Raw genomic sequence first — 22,776 nt, forward strand, 5'->3', positions numbered from 1 at the left:
TGGGGGAAGGGCAGAGAGAAAGGGAGACACAGAATCTGAAGCAAGCTCCAGGCTCTGAGCTGCTAGCACAGAGCCGGACACGGGGCTTGAACTCACAAACTGGGAGAGCATGACCTAAGCAGAAGTCGGATGCTTAACGACTGAGCCACTCAGGCACCACCATGCAACATATGTTAGCATTTCTACTTAAAATTCAACTTAAGATGTGATGCCTTTAAGTAATTATCTACATGATCAACTGTGCAATGCATTTATTATTTATGATTTATAACTTAATACAAAGATCTAATTTTACTTCAATTGCAAATATATGCAATATTCAAGTAAAAATTTGCAAACTAATATGATTTCATTTCACATATTTTTCTTTAACTATCACAGGTGATAATAGTGACTAGTACTAATTGTTACTATCACTAACAGTGATAGTATTTTAAACATTGAAATAAGTTCTTTTAAAAAGTGAGGTTTTTAATGCGTTTTTAATTAATGTGATAATATTCTAAACATTGAAATAAGTTCTCTTAAAATGTGAGGTTTTTTAAAAAATGTATCCGGGCGCCTGGGTGGCGCAGTCGGTTAAGCGTCCGACTTCAGCCAGGTCACGATCTCGAGGTCCGTGAGTTCGAGCCCCGCGTCAGGCTCTGGGCTGATGGCTCAGAGCCTGGAGCCTGTTTCCAATTCTGTGTCTCCCTCTCTCTCTGCCCCTCCCCCGTTCATGCTCTGTCTCTCTCTGTCCCCAAAATAAATAAACGTTGAAAAAAAAAATTAAAAAAAAAAAATGTATCCAATTAGTAGTTTCCCAATTAGAATTTATTACTTTTCCAATATTTTGATGAACAACACTCTATTCTACAGCTGCCAGTCTCCATTAGGGCATTTCTAAACATACATCCTGATGTTCTTTAGTAAAATTTATTAACTGATTATAACTTAATCTGGCTTGTAATAGGGACTTAATATACTGTAATCCATAAAATAATGTAGTTTTATATTATTTTATTAATCTGATACAAGCATTTTATTCAAGTCATGAAAATAATTGTGTTTTCAAGAAAGGCATATAAAAAAGTTTACAAAACTAAAAGACAACAGAATGGAGAAGATATTTGCAAATGACATATCTGATAAATGGTTAGTATCCAAAATATATAAAGAATGTATAGAACTCAACACACACAAAGCAAATAATCCAATTAAAAATGGGCTGAAAACATGAATGGATTTTCTCCAAAGAAGACACAGATGGCCAACAGACACATGAAAAGATGCTCAATGACACTCATCATCAAAGAAATACAAATCAAACTACAATGAGATGTCACCTTACACCTGTCAGAATAGCTAAAATCAACCACGCAAGAAACAGCAAGTCTTGGCAAGGACATGGGAAAAAGGAACCCTCTTGCACTGTTGGTGGGAATGCAAACTGGTGCAGCCACTGTGGAAGACAGTATGGAGATTCCTTAAAAAGTTAAAAATAGAACTACCATATGATGCAGTAATCACAGTACTGGGTATTTACCCATAGAATATGAAATACCAATCGGTAAGGATGTATGCAACACCATGTTTATCACGGTATTACTACAATAGCCAAATTATGGAAGCAGCCCAAGTATCTATAAATATATGAATAGAGACAGAAGTGATATTTATATACAATGTGGCATCATTCAGCCATACAAAAGATGAAATCTTGCCACTTTCTACAACATGGATTGAGCTAGAGAGTATAGTGCTAAGTGAAACAAGTCAGTCCAGAAAAAGCAGATACCATATGATTTCATTCATATATGGAATTTAAGAAACACATGAACAAAGGAAGAAAGAGTGAAAAGCCAATAAATAGACTATTAACTATAGAGAACAAACTGATGGGTACTAGAGAGGAAGTGAGGGTGGATAGGTGAAATAGGTGATAAGGATTAAAGAGTACACTTACCATGATGAGCACCAAGTAAGGTACACTACATTGCACACCTAAACTAATGTCACTGTATGTTAACTGTAGTGGAATTAAAATAAAAACAATAAAGAAAAGGAAAAAAAAAACATTTTCTTAGTATCTATGTTATTAAGGACTGTTGGGATTTTTTCTTTGTTTACCTTAAAAAAAAAGTTTATATTTTTCAGAACCTAAAGATGATTTCTCTTACTTTTTATTTGAAAAAAAATAAAGAGAGAGAGAGAGAGAGAATAAAAAAAAAAGAAGGAAAGCAAAACAAATGTCTTTAGATGTCTTAAAAGAATGATTTTTAAAGATCTATGATTTTTTTGTGTTTTAGCCTCATTAAACAAGCATTGATGCTTGAAAATGAACACACACACACACACACACAATTTTTATTTGAAGAAATCTTAACATGAAATGGTTTCTTTTAGTAATAAAATCCAGTGTACTATTTTTGAGAATTGAAAAAATGTACCTGGAATATATATATGTATATATGCGTATATATATGCATATATACATATATATATATATATATGCGTATATATGGGATATATACATATTATTCCATAATGGCATGTTGAAAACATGAGTACCCATCCTCAATTCCTAAATGTCGTCTTATCAGAAATTGCTTCTGTGAACCCCTACTAAAGTAGCCCCTTCTATCCCCTCATTGTCCCTTGATGTGTTAATTACATCATAGTATGGATCACCCTCTGATACTGATTTATTTATTCATGTGCTCATTGTTAGTCTCCCTGCATTATCCCATTCATTCATTTTTAAGATCAATGTGTTCTTGAAATTTTACTGAAGAACCATCTGTTGTATTTACAACTTCTGCCAATTATATGAATAAATCCCTTTTTTGATAGCTCTATATTAATAATATACTTACAGTATCTTGCTTATTTGGCTCATAGCCTGTGATTAACATCCATGTATATGTGTGCATATGTGTAGGTGTGTGCCCTTGTGTGTCTTTGACATTCACAGCTTACAGCATTTAAGTGCTCTGAAAGCATTTGCATTTGTTGATGAAGAATGTTTAACATAATAGCACACTGTAAATATACAGGGGAAATACCAGTTTGAGAGACAGGGACTGAGCAGAAGCTCATTAAAACAAGTGAAATAAAATTACATTAATATCTCAGAAATAATCTGAGAAAGGCCCATTTCAACACAGATTGAAAATTAACTGATTCAACTGTGCAGTTCTCATAAATCATAATTGTAGTTCTAGCAACTTTAAGTCTCTCTAATGTTTGTGTGTCAAGTGCTAATTTTCTCCTTTTCCTTTCTGGCAAAAAACCAAAACAGTATAAAAATAATAAAAGTGTTTTAAAATGTAAAAAATTGTGATAAGGTCATTTGTGGTGCTTCAAAATGTCTTTGTTTCTGATGAAAAAAATGAAAAGTATTTTTTAAGTAGATGACTATAATCAACTATTATTAGGTATTATTAACTTTCTTCTCCACTCATGATATCTACCCATGTAATTCAAATAGAGTATCAAAAATTAGATTTGAACATACAAATGAAATGGGACTAACATTAATCAGGTAAAGTATTCACTAACAGATTTCCCTGTTTGGACATGACTATATCAAATTATTACCTAACTAAAGAGGGGAAATACTTGTCTAATTTTTAAGATGTTTTCTAAAAGATAGAGATAACTTGAACCGTTAAGTCTCTAGGAAGGAACCAGTTTACAAGAAGAAATTGCTATTTAAAAATTATTATTACATTACAATTATTTTAATTTAATCACTTTGGGCTAAGAAGGACACCATTAACTGACACCTGAAAATTCAAAAGTTACTTGTCTATTATAGGAATTTCTAATGTACAATTGTCAAGTTCTTGCAGGAAGTTTCATGATAGAATTTTATGGTTTTTTTTTAATCTTAATCATATCTTTCAGTACAAATAATAGAACCAAAGGATATTAATGTGCTACACTCGTCATCTTATCAAAATTCCATTAGACAAAAAATATTAAATATTCACAAAAAAATTTCCTTTAGATTCTGACTAGTAAAAGTCGCTGAGAGAAATATCTCTTCAAAGGAGGGAACTATAACACAGTGCAGATAATCACAGGAGTTATAAACAAAGGCAGTTGACATTAATAATTAAGTAAAAAATTTTCCTGTGGAGATTTAGATGAGCTACAGGCAGAATGTGTGAAATCACTTGGCTAACTGATCATTAGTTATGTTCTAGACTAGAGGAATATATATTAATATAACTTTTTTCTACCCAATTTTTCTATTCCAATAATTTGTCTAATGTACTAAATAAAGCTATTATACATTCCCTGGGAGGAAAAATCATCCCCATTAGAACCTGATGTTTTTATTATCTGTAGAGGAGTATTCAATATAAACAAATGTGTTAAGGAAAGTTTATCACTTCTCTGAATTTTTTGTATTGTGCATTATTAATTTTAATGGAGATTTTATTATTGTCAATACAAATATATATTAACCTGACCTTTGCAATAAAAGGTGTTTGTCATTTTACTCTCAGATTTTTGGGTTGGTTTGTGTTTGTCTACCTTTTTTTTTGTTAGTTTTTTAAAATTGTTATTTATTTCAACAGGGCATTCTTTAATGAAGAAACATCACAGCTGCTAAACACAGTAGGTGGGACACAGGATATCCTAGTAACCAAGGATGGCTTCCTCTTGGAAACTAATTCTGTTTCTGTCAGTAGCCGGGTATCTTTCAGGTAAGAATCCTGCTGTATGTACCAAATAATAAAAATATATTAAAGTCTTCATTACAAAATATCCTCGGGTATTCATTTAAATTTATATCAGAATTCACATTTTTCAACAAAAGAAAGAGAAAACAATTCTTAAACCTTTGTTAGCATTGCAAGAAGTCATGTACAATTCAATATAATAAGGTAGTTAGAAAAATACTATATAAATGTTAATAAAATTAGTATCCATCCCACCTCACTGACTTTCATTTGCAATCTAAAACATTATTAGCCTTTAGAAGATTTGTTTATATATATATATATATATATATATATATATATATATATACATATACATATACATATATACATATATATATAATTTATAACAAGTAATTGTAAAAATGTCTCCTTATAATGCTAAATTTCATGACATAAAGACAGAATCATCCTGGATTTATTACACACACACACACACACACACACACACACACACACACACACACAGTCATTTAAAGCTATCTATAGCGCGCTGAATTTTTTTGGTTGCCTCAGTGTCTTTCACTTTGTTTTGATCAATCTTATTGTTCTATATCTTAGACCTAAAGTGATATCTTTTATTCTACAAAAGTAGTTTATATTCTTTGGATTAATAGTATCATACTGCTAAAAATTAATTATGTCACAGTTTTTGTTTTAAGTGTTTAGAAATTAAATTGTAGTGAGGGTTTAAATGTTTATACACATAACATTTATAGCTTGATTCAATTGAACTTGGTGGCTATATTGTGCTATTAAGTGTTATCAGTATAACTGATATATCAACAGTATATTAACTATGTATAATGGATGAGTCCTCTTTTAAAACCAAAGAGGTAGACCTCAACTTAATTTATGCTAATAAAGTTTGAAATTCAAAAGAATGTTTTTATATACAAAGATAAGTTTATTATTTCAGTTATAAATGTCTGTTTTATGTTTAAATGTATCTGAATGCTTTGGGAAGATATATAAAAGCCTCTTCTTTGTTGGAATACTAGTAATTAAGGGCAAAAACAACAAAACAATAGTTTATTATTATTATGTGTTGAACACCACTGCTTACAGAAAAAAGTGATTTAAGAAGAGACAGAAAAGGTGAGATTAACCCTGTATAAAATGGTGGTAGAGACATCTGTGAAAACATGAAAAGGAGCATTAAGAGTTAAATGAAAACCCAGGCTCATCAATATTATCATTACTTTAAAAAGAAGTAAAGAGCATTCGAATATTTTATTCTAGTTTAGGTACTTTCTGTGCAGTATTAGCATCTTCCCTGCTGATCCAGTTTATTTCTCTTTTATTGTCTCAATGTCATCTCTTCTGGAACTAACTAACTGAAGGGAATAGAGATAGTCTTGCAAGATGAAAGAAAGGAAGCACAGTTAAGTTTGAATTTTAAATAAACAATAAATGTTTTAGTTCTACTATGTTCCATGAAGTATTTTATTTTATCCAAAATTAAATTTAACTGGAGTCTAGTGTTTTTATTTCTTAATTTGACAATGATGATTGGTGGAAGGAGAATGGTAGTTTGTAATATCACTCAAAAGTTTTTTTTTTTTTTTCTTCTACTGGCACAACATAATCCAAATAAACCATAACTTCAAATGAGGTATTCTACTCTGGTTGTGGAAACATGAAAATAGTCTGACATGGAGTCCACAATTGCTAGATTTCCAGATCATAGGGTGATCAAGGTGTTGCTTTTTCCATAGAGTAGAATAAAACATTGAAAAATACGGGTAACAAGGATGAGTCTGGAGGTAAGTTACTATTCAGATATTACAGACAATGCCAAAAAAAGTTGAAAACAAAGGACATTATCATTTTTACATGAGATTCAATTTTTAATTATCTGCATTTAATGTAAAACATCTATGTGTATTACTTTTTAAAACAGACTAAATTCTTCTATACTGCATATATCTGCTTAAAAATTGATTAGATACTTTAAGGATCAGTTATCAAGGATAATTACATTCAAAAACTTTCACCTTTACATTATTTTAACAAATTATTTTAACAAATTATTATTTTGCTTTTGTTACTGTGTAATACATTCAATATTTAGTCACTATTTTATTATTTGGTATTTTATTCTTTAGTTTTTCTCTGGATATTGCTTTTATTTGTTTTTGAATACCACATTAAATGACCTATTGGCATAGTAACTTGATTATTATTATAGAAAAGGAAGGTATAATTACCTTCTATTATCAGCTATGGGTGATAAACACATTTTATATTATTGCTGTATTTGAACCAGCAAACTGATGGAAGAAATAAGAGAAGTCCAAGACTGTATTCTCTCTTTGCTTTATTTATTCATTTTTTAATGGATAGATAATCTTGGGTGTGTTTCATTGAGAAATATAGAACTCTTATACCACCCTATATTTAAAAACTGACTATTGAAAGCAATGGAAGATTTATGACTTGTATAGGGTCTACAGTCATATTTAAAAAGGATTGATAATTAAAACAACAGTGAGATACCACCACACATATCAAAATGGTTAAGATCCAGGGAGACACAAGAAGTAAAAGCAATATCAATTGTTGGTGAGGATACAGGAAACAGTAAATTTATTCATTGCTGGTAGAAAAACAAAATGGTCCAACTACCTTGGAAGACAATGTAGCTGTGTTTACAAAGCTAAGTAGTCTTACCATATAATCAAACAATTGGACTCCTAGGCATGTCCTTAACTGATTTTAAAATGTATGCTTGTACAAAATACCTGCACAAAAAGATTTTACAGGAGTCTTATTAATAATAATAAAAAATGTGAAACAACTAAGATGCCCTTCAATAAGTGAATGGATAAACAAACTGTACATTTCATATAATGTAATACTTTTCAGTGATAAAAATAAATGATCAAGCCTTGCAAACACATGGATGAATCTTATATGTATATTGCTAACTGAAAGAAGCCAGTCTGAACAGGCTAGATTTTGCATGATATCATTTATAAGACCTTTTTAGTAAGGGAAAACTATAGAGATTGTACAGATTACTGATTGGCAGAAGTTGGGACAGAGAAATGACTAAATGAGTGAATGAAGCATAAGGTACTTTTTAGGGTGATGAAACTGCTCTATATGATGTTGTAATGGTGGACAAATATCCTTGTATATTTATCAAAACCAATAGAACTATATGGCAGAACATTAATGTATACAAAATTGAAAACAATAATTTAAGCAGTTAGAGGATCCCAGGATTTAAAGACAGAAAGTGACAAACTAACTATGCTACAAATGTATGAAGTAACTTCCCTTAGGGGAGTGGGGGACAGAGGTACTGATCTAAGTAACTATGGAAATGAATCTTTAAGACTAAAGCAAAAACAAAGCAAAACAAAACAAAAAAGCCTGTATTTTGGTAATATACTGTAGTTAATAATATCATTATTAGCAGTTCAAAAAACACTATACATGGAATTGAACAATTAAGTCAATGGAAGGTGGATGGTGGAATCCAGGTTCCTCACTGTTGGAGTGAGAGGTTGCAAATAAGCAAGAGAAGGATGGAATGATTTACATGGTAATGGATTAGATTGAAGACGTCAGTTGGAACCATGTTTAGCTTCATGTAGATACAGATGGTTATGTATAAAAAGTATTTATGAATATGTATGTATACATAGTTAGGTATATACACATATGCCTTGTTTTGTCATCTGAGAAGGCCTAAAAGCAAAGTACCATAATAGAAACCAACACACAAAGTATCAAGATCTTCATTTCTAATACTTTTCTCCAATTGAAAAGATCAGTATTATTTGCAGAAGGACTAACTCTAGGACTGTGGCAGGAAATGTACTTGACCAGCCTAGACTATCTTGTAGTACCAGAAAGTAAGGAAGTGCTAAAACAAACAAAGCAGCAAACAAAAACACAATGAGGAAGGTAGGTCAAAAGGACAATGGGAACCAACTGAAAGAGTTCCCAGTGGCCCAAATTGGAAAAAAAAAAATTTGAGCAAGAATAAAAAGAAGCATGAATTATAACCCAAAGAATAAAATAATTACCCATAAGTCCATATTGATGTAATAAGTAATTAATCAAAAGAATAGGCAAATTCACCATGTAGGTTGAACATCAAATAGTTTATAAAATACTTTTTTACTCAAGGAAGTGGAATATAACTCCTCCTTCCTTGAAATGTGGGCTGTCCACAGTAACTTGTTTCCAAAGAGTACAGAGTTGGAAAGTGGGGATAAAATAAAGTAACTTGATAGTGAAGGAAAGTGATAAACCTTCTTCAACCCAGCGATGATCAAGGTCAGCATCAGCAGAGATAGCATTTACCCTTGATATGATGTGATGAGAATGGCACCTAACCTCCGTGATTTTCCTCACTAAAACCTATATTCCCAGTCTAATCATAAGAAAAATATGAGACAAATCCCAAATGAAAGACATTTTATGAAATGTCTGGCCATACTCCTCAAAAATTTGAAGGTCATCAAAAACTAGGAATATTGGAGAAACTGGCAAAGGAAGAGGAAACTAAGGAGACACAAAAACTAAATGTAATGTGTGACTCTGGATAGGATCCTGCAATAGAAAAACATTATATAAAAACTGAAAGAATCTGAATAAGTATATACTTTATGTAAAAAGTAGTGGAAACATCAATCTTACAATAGTGAGTTAAGAAATGGTTAGGAGAGTAGGACAATTAGACAAATACTGTAAATTTTGTTTTCTGAGAAGTTGAGCTGAAGAAAAGAAAGAGAAAGAATGGAAGATAACTTTGAAAATATAGAAATTCAAAAGTGTATGTGTCTGTACATTTGCAGATGTGTGTTTTAAGCATGGAGAAACTACTGTTTAAAGAAATTCAATTCACAGAACATAATACACATGTTAATTGTCTATTGCACTGGTTAGTTGTTACTGCATAGTAAACCACCCTCAAGTTTAGTAATAAACAAAGAAACAAGCAAGCAAAAAAACATATTATTTCTCACAATTCGAGTGTGAGGCTGGTGGTTCTTCTGGTTTTGTCAGGTTGAGCTGATCTTTGCAATTCCCGTGAAGTTTGAAAGGGTAGAATTGGATAGAGTATTTAGCCTTACACTGATGGTAATTGGCTCCTGTTAGCAAAGGCAATGGGAACGGATTGATCATGTATCTGATTTTCTAGTAGTCTAGCCCAAGTTATTAAACAGTTACTCAACTAGGTGAAGCAATAAAAGGGATATGCCCCAATTTGTAAATACTTTTCAAGCCTCTGTGTCATTTGGCTAATGTCTAATGTCTCATGTCTCATTCACCATGGCAAATCACATAGGCCAAGACAAGATTTAAGGGGCAGAAAAGTAGATTCCATCTCTTGAAGACAGTAGTTTGCAAAAGCACACTGTAAAAATATGCAAGGCAGTATTATTAACTATAAGCAGTATGCTACACAGTAGATCTCTAGGACTTACACATTTTGCGTAAGTGAAACATTGTACCCTTTGAATAATACCTTCTTGTTCCTTCCTCTGTCCAAGCTCCTTGGCACCCACCATTCTACTCTCTGCCTTTATGAGTTTGACTACTTTAGATTATTTATAGATTCTTTATATAAGAGGCATACTTAAAAATTTGTCAAGAGGGTAAATCTTAAGTGTTCTTACACAACATAAAATAAAATAATAAAATAAAATAAATAATAATAAAATAAAAAGGGCAGGAAAAAACAATTGGAGATGATGGATATGTTTGTGGCATAGATTGTGGTGATAGTTTCACAGATGTATACTTATTCCAAACTCATCAAGTTGTATACATTAAATATGTACAGCCTATTGTATATCAATCATACCTCAACAAAGTGGCTTAAATAAAGTGTGCATACAGTAATAAGAAATACCCATGTGCACTTTTGAACTCTACTACATATTTATTTATATCTATAAGTATTTTATATGCAAATAATAATTTTGTTTTAGTTAACAATAAAGAAGATGCAAGATTTCTTTGTATCTTTACTTCAGATACAGTGACATTGAGAGCACTGTGACCTAACTTCAAGCTGAGCTTTTTTTTTTTTTTAAAGAGTTTCTTTATTTATTTTGAGAGAGAGAGAGAGGGAGACAGAGAGGCAGAGAGAGAGAGAGACAGAGACAGAGAGAGAATCCCAAGCAGGCTATACGCTGTCAGCAAAGGAAATTCAATTCTCAGAGTTGCCCTGAATTTCTTCCTACCTAAGTACATCTAGTTACTTTCTCCTGAATTACTTTCAGATGCTTCTGATGTAAGCTGTACTGCTTTAAAAACAACCCCCAAAATACATTTTCTTCTCCATTTTCACCTCATTCTGCTTCGTTGGGTTAAATTCATTTTATTGGACAGGTGACAGTTTGTTCCTTCTGCCAAGAAGATGATATACTACTGAACAGAGAATGCCTGTCATTGATAAGCTTATACAAATACTCTCCTTCTTCTTGGCAGCAGTGGGGTAAATAGCACAGAACTTTGTCACTGACAGCCAGTGCTTCCTAAGAACTATAAAAGAAAATGAAAAGAGAAGTGCTACACAAAACAAGCCCTGATAGTATTAAGTCTGCCTGGCCTGCTGCAGTTGAGAAAGAGAAATGGATTATGGCTCCTCTGTGATCATTTTGAAATTATATATGTGCACATTGTATTGGTCCCCCAGGAAGTCATGATGATAATAGAGGCTACCTCAGTGCAAAAAAACAAGTTGACTCTTATCAGCTGTGCACTGGTGATATTAGACATGTAATTAATCAGAAGACAATTTAATTTCTTCTTGTCAGTGGAGGTGGGGGCAGACGGAGAAGTGTACATGAATTTAGTTTTATTTATTTTTATCTTAAAGGCAAAGAAAAGTTTAAAGGTAACTATACTTGTCAACAAATTCTAGAGTGATATAAAAAGGAAACCATCACCTGAAGAGAGACAGATTCAACATCCCAGAGAAATGAGAGTAAATATGTTTTCTCAGTTTTTTGGAAAGCAAAGACAAAATTAACTGATTTATTAGGTCATCTAAATGTTGTTTCTCTTATACTAAAAAAATATTTAAAATATTTTCCACTGACTGTTGGCTAAGGAATAAGCAAAACATATCAAAGTGTTTTATAATCAAGAAAGTGCCATGAAAGTTATCTCATGCTTTTTCAACTGGACTGACTCACTGAGGTTATCATTTCCAATAATGATAAATCTTTGCTGATAAAAAATTAATCATGCACATTAGTTTTTTTGTTATTATAAAATAATTCTCATAAAATCCATACTTTATCAAGTGTCCACAAGAACTTGTTAACAAATGTTCACAATATCATTTGTTAAGCAAGGATAAATTTCTATTATAGTAATAAAACAACAAAATTTATCTGTTTATGGTGAAGATTATTTTATTGCTTATCATGAACTTCTGAGGAGCTGCTCCTATGTAGTAATTTGAATAGTTTGTCAGCAAGAAAACAGCTACTTTTTCTACATCTCATTAATTCAATACAGGTCTATTCTGCCTATAAAATGTAGAGACAGTTACATTCTGGAGAACACAAACAAGCTGGCCACAGCTGACATGCAGAGAAATACAGGAAAAAAGTCCTGTTTTACTTGAATTTAAGTACAATTTATAGGCTTATCAGGACCCAAATATTTAAAATATATCATGTGTAAAATAAATCCTATTTTGTAAGAATAAAGAGGGTTAAGTTTATTTTAGCTCTTCTGGAAAATGTTACTTTGCTAAAAATCAGTCAAGCCAACTACATATTTCTTGAAACTGTCGATTTCTATATTTGGTGATTTTTATTTGATTCAGGTGTCAACCACAATATTTTTTTCTAACATTTAAAAAAAATGCTTTCCATTCTGAATCTCATTGTAGCTTTAAGACAGAAATTTGACAGGGAACTTAGTTATCTTATGATGTGTTTATAATGGTGTTACAATGCTTACAGGATGACCTTACACTCCCTGTGGATTTAGACTGTGGTGGAACCATCTAAATGGCCCAGATCAGGGATAAATACAGTTTTAACTGATGATCTTTCCTTTCTTAGTACTTGAATATTTTGCAGTTATAATTTTTAGATGCTTACATAAAAAATACAGGACTATCTGCTCTATAAAAACAGAGGCAATGTGTGCTTTGTTTGATGTTTCTTATACAAGACTTAAGACAATAATTTCTATAAAGATAGGTATATATATATTAACATTTATTCAGTTTTGAGAGACAGAGCATTAGCAGGGGAGGGACAGAGAGAGGGAGACACAGAATCTGAAGCAGGCTCCAGGGGCTCTGAGCTGTCAGTACACAGCCTCATGTGGAGCTCAAACTCATGAACCATGAGATTCTGATCTGAGCCAAAGTCAGACACTTAATAACTGCATCATCCAGGTGCCCCAATAGGTATTTACTTTTAAATAAATGAAAAGAAATTATTACTTACTTGTTTGATTATTTTCTTCTATGAAGAGAGGCATAATCTGTGTTTTTGATTATAACAATTTCTGGTCAGAAAACATCCATAAAGACTAATTTTGGATTTTCTAATCAGACCATTGAAACATCTTTTAATACCGTGAACTAAACTGAGGATTTTTTTTTTTTTTTTTTGGCATCCTTGAAGTTCTGGGTTAAAGAACTTAGGTTAATTCAGGAGATTGTGAAAGTAGCAATTAAAAATGAAAAAGAAAGAGATGAGAGAGAGAGAGAGAGAGAGAGAGAGAGAGAGAGAGAGGAAAAAAAGAAAGCTAAAAAAGTAAGATCTTTGAATCACTAATGTCCTCGATCAGGTCTCTGAAGTATCATGCCACATATTTTCACTCAGCATGTATGTCTGGCAGATTTTGTTTCAAGACTTTCTAAAGGTCTCCAAGAGAACACCATATATGCCTGTCTACTTGCTCTTCTGTAATAATTCAGAGAGATGCACTAGCTGATAATGCCTGTGCTAGCCTAGAGCTATTTTTGTTTAATGCCTAAACTAAACAAGAACTATTTCAACCTGGCCCCTGGTTCCATAATCCTGAAGGAATGGGTTGATTTTTGTTTGTTTGGTTGATGGTTTGTTTAAGGGATTCAGTAGAACCCAAGATGGAATATTTGTTTCATTTATAAGTCTATCTCCATAAAGATATCATAGCTGTGGCTAAAAATTTCGAAGTGGGTATGGCATAAGTAATTTGTCAAAGATGTTTTGTAATAGGGATGGATATTACAGAGCTAAAAGGAATTTAGACAAAAATATTCTCATTCCTGGTCCTAGTGGCCTAATAAATTTCAAGTATCTTTTAGCTCAAATCATTTGCTATCTGCTAATTTAACAAATATTAATTTAGTGCTTATTATATATTTTGCTAGTAACTAAGAATACAGCAGTGAACAAAACAGACAGATTCTGCATCTTTGAGGAACTCACAGTCTAGGAAAAAAAGAGACAATTTAGTAAGAAAAAATAGTACAAGGTCTGCACAGATAATTCCCACAAATAAATTAAGAGATAGTAAGTGATGTATATGGTGATGGGGTTCCAAGATGTTTCTTTGCATAAGATGGCAAAAATATCACGCTGAATAGGTCTCTAAGGAAAGATCTAATGAGTATACAAAGGCAAGCCATGAATTCCTGAAAGTGTCAGTGGCAGAGGAAGGCAAATGTCAAAACCCTCAGGAGGAAACACTTGCTGTGATTGAGGAAGTACCAATATAGAAAAAGATGGAAGAATCTGTATGGATAAAGAGAATGTATGACAAGAAGAGTCATAAGGAGTGAAATTAATAGATAGGCAATGACCAGATCATGTTTTAAGTAGAGATGTAACTTGATAACCTGTTAAAAGATCATGCTAGATGCTTTAGGAAGAATAGATTATAGAGTTTAGGCAAGAATGTAATCAGGTTGCTATGTCAAAAGTCTGCAAGAGAGAAGATGGCAACAGGTATCAATAGCTAATTATTGATTTGATTGTGAGTCAGCACTGGTATGTGCTTACCAAAAACAAAAACAAAACCCTAATATTATCTTCAGCTGTATTAACAGTGTCAAGAACAAACAAGAGGTTACTTTGCATCTATCATGCTAACAATGATTGTGATTATTATGTTCAGTTCTGGGCTCAATCATACAATGGAAACATAGATAAACAACAATGCATTTAATGGAGGGAAAGCAAAATGATGAGGAAAAACTTGAAACCATATTATTATGGAAATGATCAAAGGAACTTAAGGAATGAGAACTAAATTAAATATTAGAGCTGATGTTTAAGGAAGTATTGATAGAAGATTCAGGGGAGACCTTCTTCTTGCAAGGTCTTCCCTGAATCAATTAATTGTTGCTTTTTATAAGCCAATGAGTAAAGTATTCAGGGAACTCCAATATACAAATGTCTTAGGGGGTCAGGCAAAAAGAGGTTTTGTAGTTGAACTCTGGGCATACATTCTGCTCATATGTAATAGAGTGATTTGACCTGCCTCTCTTAATTCCATATTAACAGGAGTGACTTTCAATTGCAGACTGTCTTTATTTGTAACATTAAGATGTGGCCTTTGTGTATTGTCTAATAACAAGCAAATATAATTGTTCATGGAATAAAACAAGATATAAAGACTTTGAAAAAATAACCTTTTTTTCTTAACTATCATATAGAAATATCATTTTCAGTGTCCTGATCTCTTAGTGAGATGCAAAAGCATATTATTTCCCATAGCAAAAAAGTATTATCACATGGCAAATAGGCAGGAATCCTGGCTCAAAAGTCAGAATTCCTAAGCTTAATACTACATAAAACTGTTATCTTTAAATAGTTGAAAGTTTGTCATATATAAGCAGCTTAGACTTATTCTGAAATATCCAAAGGGACAAATCAGTCAAAATACAGAAAAGTGAGAGGTAGAATTAATTTTAGAAAAAGATCATTCTAAGAAGTCAGAGTTGCTCAGTGGGAGTATTAACTCTATCTCAAGAAAGTCTGTCTGTTCTCTATAGAATTCAAGCATGAACTAAATGACCATTATGTGAAGATAATATTAGTATCAAAGAGCTTGATCAATCAGATGATATAAATGTTTTTCCAATTCTTAGATCTATGATTCTGTAAGTTAGACTTTAAGAAATAGTTATGCATTTTCTATTTTATTTTTATCATATTTTAATAACAAAAGATGTTTAATAATAGAGGATTACTAAATAAGAGAAAGTTATAAATAAGTTATAAATAAGTGAATAGTTATAGGTGGAAGAGCTGAAAATGGAAAGAATGGGTGAGAGGTTAAAAACAATATATAGATACATATAGTGGAGTTGACACTTATTTGATAAAAAGGATAAGAGAGGAGAGAGTAAAACAAGCATGTGAGAGAAGAGTAGAGCCATTAGTAGAAATAGAGACAAAAAAATAGATTAGTTTGAAATTAAAGATGACAAAATATGATGGAATTTTGAATTTAAGAAACAAACGGTTGTTATCATCAAATGTAATCCAATGGATTAGGGAGAAAAATTAATACACTGGAATCTTTTTTTCATTATTGAGCATAAATTGGCAAGAACCTAATATGCTTTGGATTCCATCAAAAGAAATTTATTGTTTAAAGTAATAAAATAGATGATCAGTTCTATAATCATATAAAATGGCCTTTTCATGAATTCAGATAATTCCTTTCTGCGAATTTATTCTATCTGATCAGAGCATTGTTTTAAGTATAACTATACTAATATAATTTTAAGTATAACTATCCTAATAAGCTTCCAGAAATGATTCCTTTCAGAAAGAAAACTAGCATATTTGGGGGAAACTAGCATAGAAATTGGAGGGCTATATACTAAATTCAACTTTGCAACAGATTTTGGGACTGTGGATAAGTTATCATCTCCTCTGTAACACAGTGGTTTAGACTATATTATTTTAAATTTTCTTCCATATTCTAACAGTTTTCCCATTGTCTAAGAACTTTTACTAAAGCCTTAAAGTTGAGAACAATAAATACTAAATATCCTCATATCTGAAGCAATGATACTACACATGTCCATGTGTTATTTACTAAAAAATGTCAATGTATGTTAACTCTACTGGAATTTAAATTAAATTAAATTTTTAAAATGTTGAATATGGTCCAACGTAAATAATTGAATAATTAGAAATTCAAAGAAAGTCAAGAGAATTATAAATAAATAAATAAATAAATAATAAATAAATAAATAGTACATACATTCATACATACATACATACATAAGTCAGTCAGTCAGTCATCAAACTATATAAAGCTCATGGAAGCAAACTGAGCTTTTATTTCCCAACCCTCAGGGGAAACTGAAGTCATGAGGTAGATAAGAGTTATCCTTGATGGCCAAATGAGATTACAAGATCATAGAGAATACACTAAATCCCAGCATTTGTAAGAGCAAAGCTTCATATGGGAACAGAAGTTAATCCTGAAGAAGTAGCCAGGCTTGAGCCATCTTGATGGATTCTAGCCAAAGCTACTTAACAGAAGGAAATAAGCCCAAGGGGGAAAAAAGGAGGGTAGACTCCTAAGGGCTAGAACTGGGAGAGGAATATAACATGATCTATCAATCAGAGGGTAGAAACTGGGTAGCATGATGGATTATAAGGAGCCTCCAAATAACCATCATGTGTTACCCACTAGAGAATCAACATTTGAGCTAGTCTGCTATGCAGATAGTCTTGCCAAATTACAACATTGCCAGTCAACTAGGTCTACTAAGACTTTTGGCCTTTATCTTTCCAGCAGCACCTACAAGATTCATCAAGAATAGGAAAAGGAGAAAAGAAATGCCCCTTTTCTCCTACCACAGGTTTCCTAGCATTGTATAAACCCAATCTAAGGAAAAGAAGAATGACTGATAGAAGTTTTGGTCTTGGCAGGGCTGGATATGTATTACTATCCTAAAAAGCAATCACAGTTACCAAAAAACAAAAAAAAACAAACAAAAAAAAAATACCTTGTTCTAATAACTTGAAGTGTACAGAAAGCTGGAGGCCTACTGAGAATGTCATCTAGGACAGGAGAAGGGAAATCTGGCAGGAGATATTTAAAGGTAGTAATTGGAGAAAAATAAATCTTTTCAGTGTCTATCATTAACTTACTACATATGCTTGGATGACCTCTCTTCATTGAAGGTATAAATCTCCTGGTAGCCTTTTGTTGGTGTTTTTCTTTTATTTTTTTATTTTTATTTTTTTTTTAAATTTTTTTTTTCAACGTTTATTTATTTTTGGGACAGAGAGAGACAGAGCATGAACGGGGGAGGGGCAGAGAGAGAGGGAGACACAGAATCGGAAACAGGCTCCAGGCTCCGAGCCATCAGCCCAGAACCTGACGCGGGCCTCGAACTCACAGACCGCGACATCGTGACCTGGCTGAAGTCGGACGCTTAACGGACTGCGCCACCCAGTCGCCCCGGTGTTTTTCTTTTAATGAAAATGTATTGAATGCCCCTCTGAGTCAGGAACTGTACTGTACTAGATGGGGTGAATAAACGAGACAGAAACGCAAGCCCACACAGTCTTCATTCACAGAAATGATAGCTATTTGGACTGATTAACAAATCTTGAGCTACATCGATGGAGAAAAAATTCCCAGGAGTCTCTATTGTATATAACATAACTTACATTAATCTTAGTTTCAACAGAGAAATTTTTTTGGACTCTCTTCTAGCACATTTATTAAGTAATTCATGCCAAAACTTCAAAGAAAAGACAAGGATTAAGTGGATGGTGAGGTATTGACTGTGTTTGAATAAGAAAAGAAAAGAGGATTAAAATAGAGAGAAATACACTGGCATATTGCACAGACAGTTCTAGCTCTGCCTGCTTATATTTTTAACATTACAAAGATTCTTGCTCAGTTCCCCTCCCTTTCTGTCAAGCACTCATCTTCCATAACTGAATGCTCTAAATGGACTCTTCACATTTAGGAAAATAAATTGAGAGTATACAACTTGTGTATCTGCAAATGATTAATCTTAATTTTGGAGAAAGCATGGAATCCAGAAAAAGAATAGATCTTTGTAATGGATTAATGTGCAGAAGTTATGATATGTATGTTTCCACTAACCATTTTGCTGTACCTTATGTCAATATAGTAGTTTCTTACAGATATTTTGATTTTCACTTAATAAAATGTGAGTGGCAGATAACACAGAACACAGAAAAATCTACTCTCAATGTGATAAATAAAATAGAACAAAATAGCCCATGAAAAGATCACATGATAATTACTATAGACATATATATTCAAAACAAGTTTGGGCAGTCCATCAATTGTACCTTCTAAAATATTTAAAGATGGAGATTAAGGGAAAGATGTAGATTAGGGGAAAGAAAGAGGACCCTAAGCTCACGTCATTTGATGGATGCAACTAAATAACCCATCAGCATAAATAACCCAGAAAATGAGCAGAAGACAGGCAGAAAAACACACAACTAAAGGTAGAGAAGAGGCCTTATAGCAGAAGGTGGGAAAGGTGAAGACACCATTTGGGGTGAAACAGATCATGGCTGTCCATAGTCGGGAAGAAGCTGGAGGTGCAAAAAAGGGTAAGAAACTGACTGTCACACCAGGGGCTCCTACACAGGGAAAACAAATCCAGATAATATTTGGCTTGAAAGTGAGAGGGGCCAAATTTCATGAGCACTTACAACAAGTGGAATTTAAAGTTTGGAATTTTAAAACTCAGCAGGCTCAGCTCTGGGAGACCAAGGAAGGCATTAGGAAGTGGAGTCCCTGCCCTTAAAGAGACAGCACAGCAAACAGCCTGTGCAGATACAGCATAAAACCAGCAGTTTGAAAAACGCCTGGAACATACAGAAATGAGAGTTATTTGCTCATCTCAGAGCTTGTCCCAGAGAGGCATGGATCACAGGGAGACCCCTTTAGGAACACAGGAGTTGGTAGGCACCATTTCTCTCCCCCAACCCTTACCCCAGCATAAAAAAAGAGCTACCTGAAAGAAATAGCATTGTTCTGACACTTCCTACCTAACTTACTTACACCAAGTGCCTGCACCCCCTCACTTCAGCAGTTCTGCCCTTTCCAGTCATACTTGCCTCAGTTTCCTTGCTACAAGGGCCCTTTCCACAAAAGATGGGCGCAAACTCCCTCCAACAATGCATCTCCTAACCCGCATCTTTTAAGGTCTCTGTTGTGGCAGCAGCAATAGTGGCGGTGGCGGCAATTCTCATTTCACAAATAGACCAGCATGCACCTTGTTAAAACATGCCCCATCCCTATAGGGCACAAACACTGCCCACAATAGGCAAAGAGAGACTCAGCAGTTAACCAGCCAAAAGGTAAAAGCATCCAGGACACAACAACAAAGTGCACCCAACACACATAGGAGACACTCACAGAAGTGCTGGGACCTAGGAAACAGGGGACACTGCACTGCACGGTGCTACAGGACCACTTCTTCGTAAAGCCATTACCTCCAAGAACAGGAAACATAGTTAACTTGCCTAACACACAGAAACAGATGCAGAGAGTTAGAAAAAATGGGGAGAGAGAGGAATAAATCCCAAATGAAAGAACAGGATAAAACCACAGGAAAAGACCTAAGCAAAAGGGAGATAAGAAATATGCCTGATAGAGAATTTAAAATAATAATCATAAAGATCCTAACCAGTTTTGAGAAAAAAGTGAAAAACTTCAGTGAGAACCTTAAAATGAGATAAAAATAACCAACCAGAAATGGAAAAGACAATAAATGAAATTAAAAATACACTTGATGGAATAAATAGCAGGTTAGAAGAAGCAGAGCGATGAATTAATGACCTGGAAGACAGAGTACTGGAAATTAAACAAGCTGAGCAAATGAGAGAAAAAAAAAAATAATTGCAAAACAAGAATAGACTTAGGGAACTAAGTGACTCTAGCAAATGTAATGAACATTTATTTGCATTATAGGGACTCCAAAAGAAGACAGAAGAAAGAAGCAGAACATTTATCTTAAGAAATAATAGCTGATAACTTCCCTTATCTGGGGAAGGAAAGAAATATCCAGATCCAGGAGTCACAGAGATTCCCTAACAAACTCAACCTAAGGAGGTCCATGCTAAGACACATAGTAATTAAAATGACACAAAGTAGTGATACAGATAAATAAATACATACATACATACATACATACATAAATACATAAATAAATAAATACATAAATAAATAAAAGCAAGAGAAAAGAAAGAAGTTACATAAAGGAAACTCCATAAAACTATCAGCAGGTTTTTCAGTGCAAACTGCAGACCAGAAGGGAATGGCATGATGTATTCAAAGTGCTAAAATGGAAAAATCTGCAGCCAAGAATACTGTACCCAGAAAGCCTATAATTCAGAATAGGAGAGATAAAGAGTTTCCCAGACAAAAACTAAAGGAGTTCATGGGGCACCTGGGTGGCTCAGTCGGTTGAACGTCCAACTTTGGCTCAGGTCATGATCTCGTGGTCTGTGAGTTTGAGCCCCGTGTCGGGCTCTGTGCTGACAGCTCAGAGCCTGGAGCCTGCTTCCGCTTCTGTCTCCCTCTCTCTCTGCCCCTCCCCTGCTCATGCTCTGTCTCTCTCTCTCTCTGTCAAAAATAAATAAACATTAAAAAAAAAAAAAGAGTTCATTACCAACAAAATAGCTCTACAAGAAGCAAACCATAAGAGACTTTGAACTAGAGAACAAACTGAGGGTTTAAGGAAGGGAGGTGAGCATTGGATGGACTAAATGAGTGATGGATATTAAGGAACACATTTGTTATGTTCAGCATTGGTGGTATATGAGAGTGCTGAATCACTGCATTCTACTCCTGAAACCAATATTACACTATATGTTAACTAACTAGAATTTAAATAAAATTTTTAAAGAGAAAAAAACACAGCCCTACAAGAAATATAAAAAGACCCTCTTTGAATGGAAAGGAAAAAACCATAAATGAGAGTATGAAAGCTAAGTATGTTTGCAAAAATAAGTCACAGGACTTATAAAATTTAAAAAAAAATGTATTTTTGGCACCATACACCTAAAACCTGGGGGAAAGATGAGTTTCAAACTTAAGTGACTATCAATTTAATATAGACTGCCATATGCAGAAGATGTTATATACAACACAAATGGTAACCACAAGTCAAAAACCACTAATAGATATGCAGATCATAAAGAGAAGGGTATCCAAATATATCACTAAAGAAAACAAGAAAACCATGAAAAAGCAAGAGAAGAAAAGATGAGAGAAAAACTACAAACACAAGCACAAAACAAGTAACAACATGACAATAAACACATATCTATCATAATTACTTTGAATGCAAATGGACTAAATGCTCCAATCAAAGAATGTAAGATGACAGAAGGATGAAAACAAAACAAGACCCATTTATATCCTGCCTACAAGAGACTCATTTCAGACCTAAAGAAATATGCAGATCGACAGTGAGGACATGGAGAAATATTTATCATGCAAATGAATTTCAAAAGAAAGCCAGGGTAGCAGTGCTTATATCAAATAAACTAGACTTTGAAACAAAGACTGCAACGAGAGACAAAGAAGGACACTATATAATAATAAAAGAGACTATCCAACAAGAAGAAATAACACTTGTATTATGCACCTAACATGAAGGCAGCCAAATACATAAAACAGTTAATAACAAACATAAAGGAATTAATCAGTAGTAATACAATAATAGTGGGGGCCTTAAAACTGCACTTACATCAATGGGTGGATCTTCCAAAAGAAAATCAACATGGAAACAGTGGCTTTGAATGACACAGTAGATTACATAGATTTAACAGATATAGTCAGAATATTCCATCCTAGAACAGCAAAATACACATTCTTATTAAGTTCTTATGGAACATCCTCCAGAATAGATTACATATTAAGTCACAAAACAAGTCTAAACAAATTCAAAAGATTGAAGTCATATCATGCATCTTTCCTGACCACAATGCTATGAAACTAGAAGTTAACCACAAGAAAAAATCTGGAAAGGACACAAATACATGGAGGTTAAATAACATGTTACTAAACAATCAATGGGCCAACTAAGAAATCAAAGAAGATTTCAAAA

The 22,776-nt window shown here is 33.2% G+C and overlaps 1 protein-coding gene across 3 annotated transcripts in view; it reads left to right on the forward strand.

Annotated features, from left to right (window-relative positions):
• Nucleotides 1–22,776, forward strand: part of CNTN5 (contactin 5) — a 1,391,028-nt gene that overhangs the window by 567,111 nt on the left and 801,141 nt on the right. For all 3 annotated transcript variants that reach the window (XM_086678621.1, XM_086678620.1, XM_086678619.1), the window contains one exon: nt 4,569–4,697. In XM_086678621.1, the coding sequence (XP_086534747.1) occupies nt 4,643–4,697 (55 nt within the window). In that variant the 5' untranslated portion in view covers nt 4,569–4,642. The remainder of the gene's footprint in view (nt 1–4,568; nt 4,698–22,776) is intronic.

Source organism: Puma concolor, chromosome D1 (assembly GCF_028749965.1).
Source record: "Puma concolor isolate L17-30 chromosome D1, mPumCon1.1.hap2, whole genome shotgun sequence".
Lineage (NCBI taxonomy): Eukaryota > Metazoa > Chordata > Mammalia > Carnivora > Felidae > Puma > Puma concolor.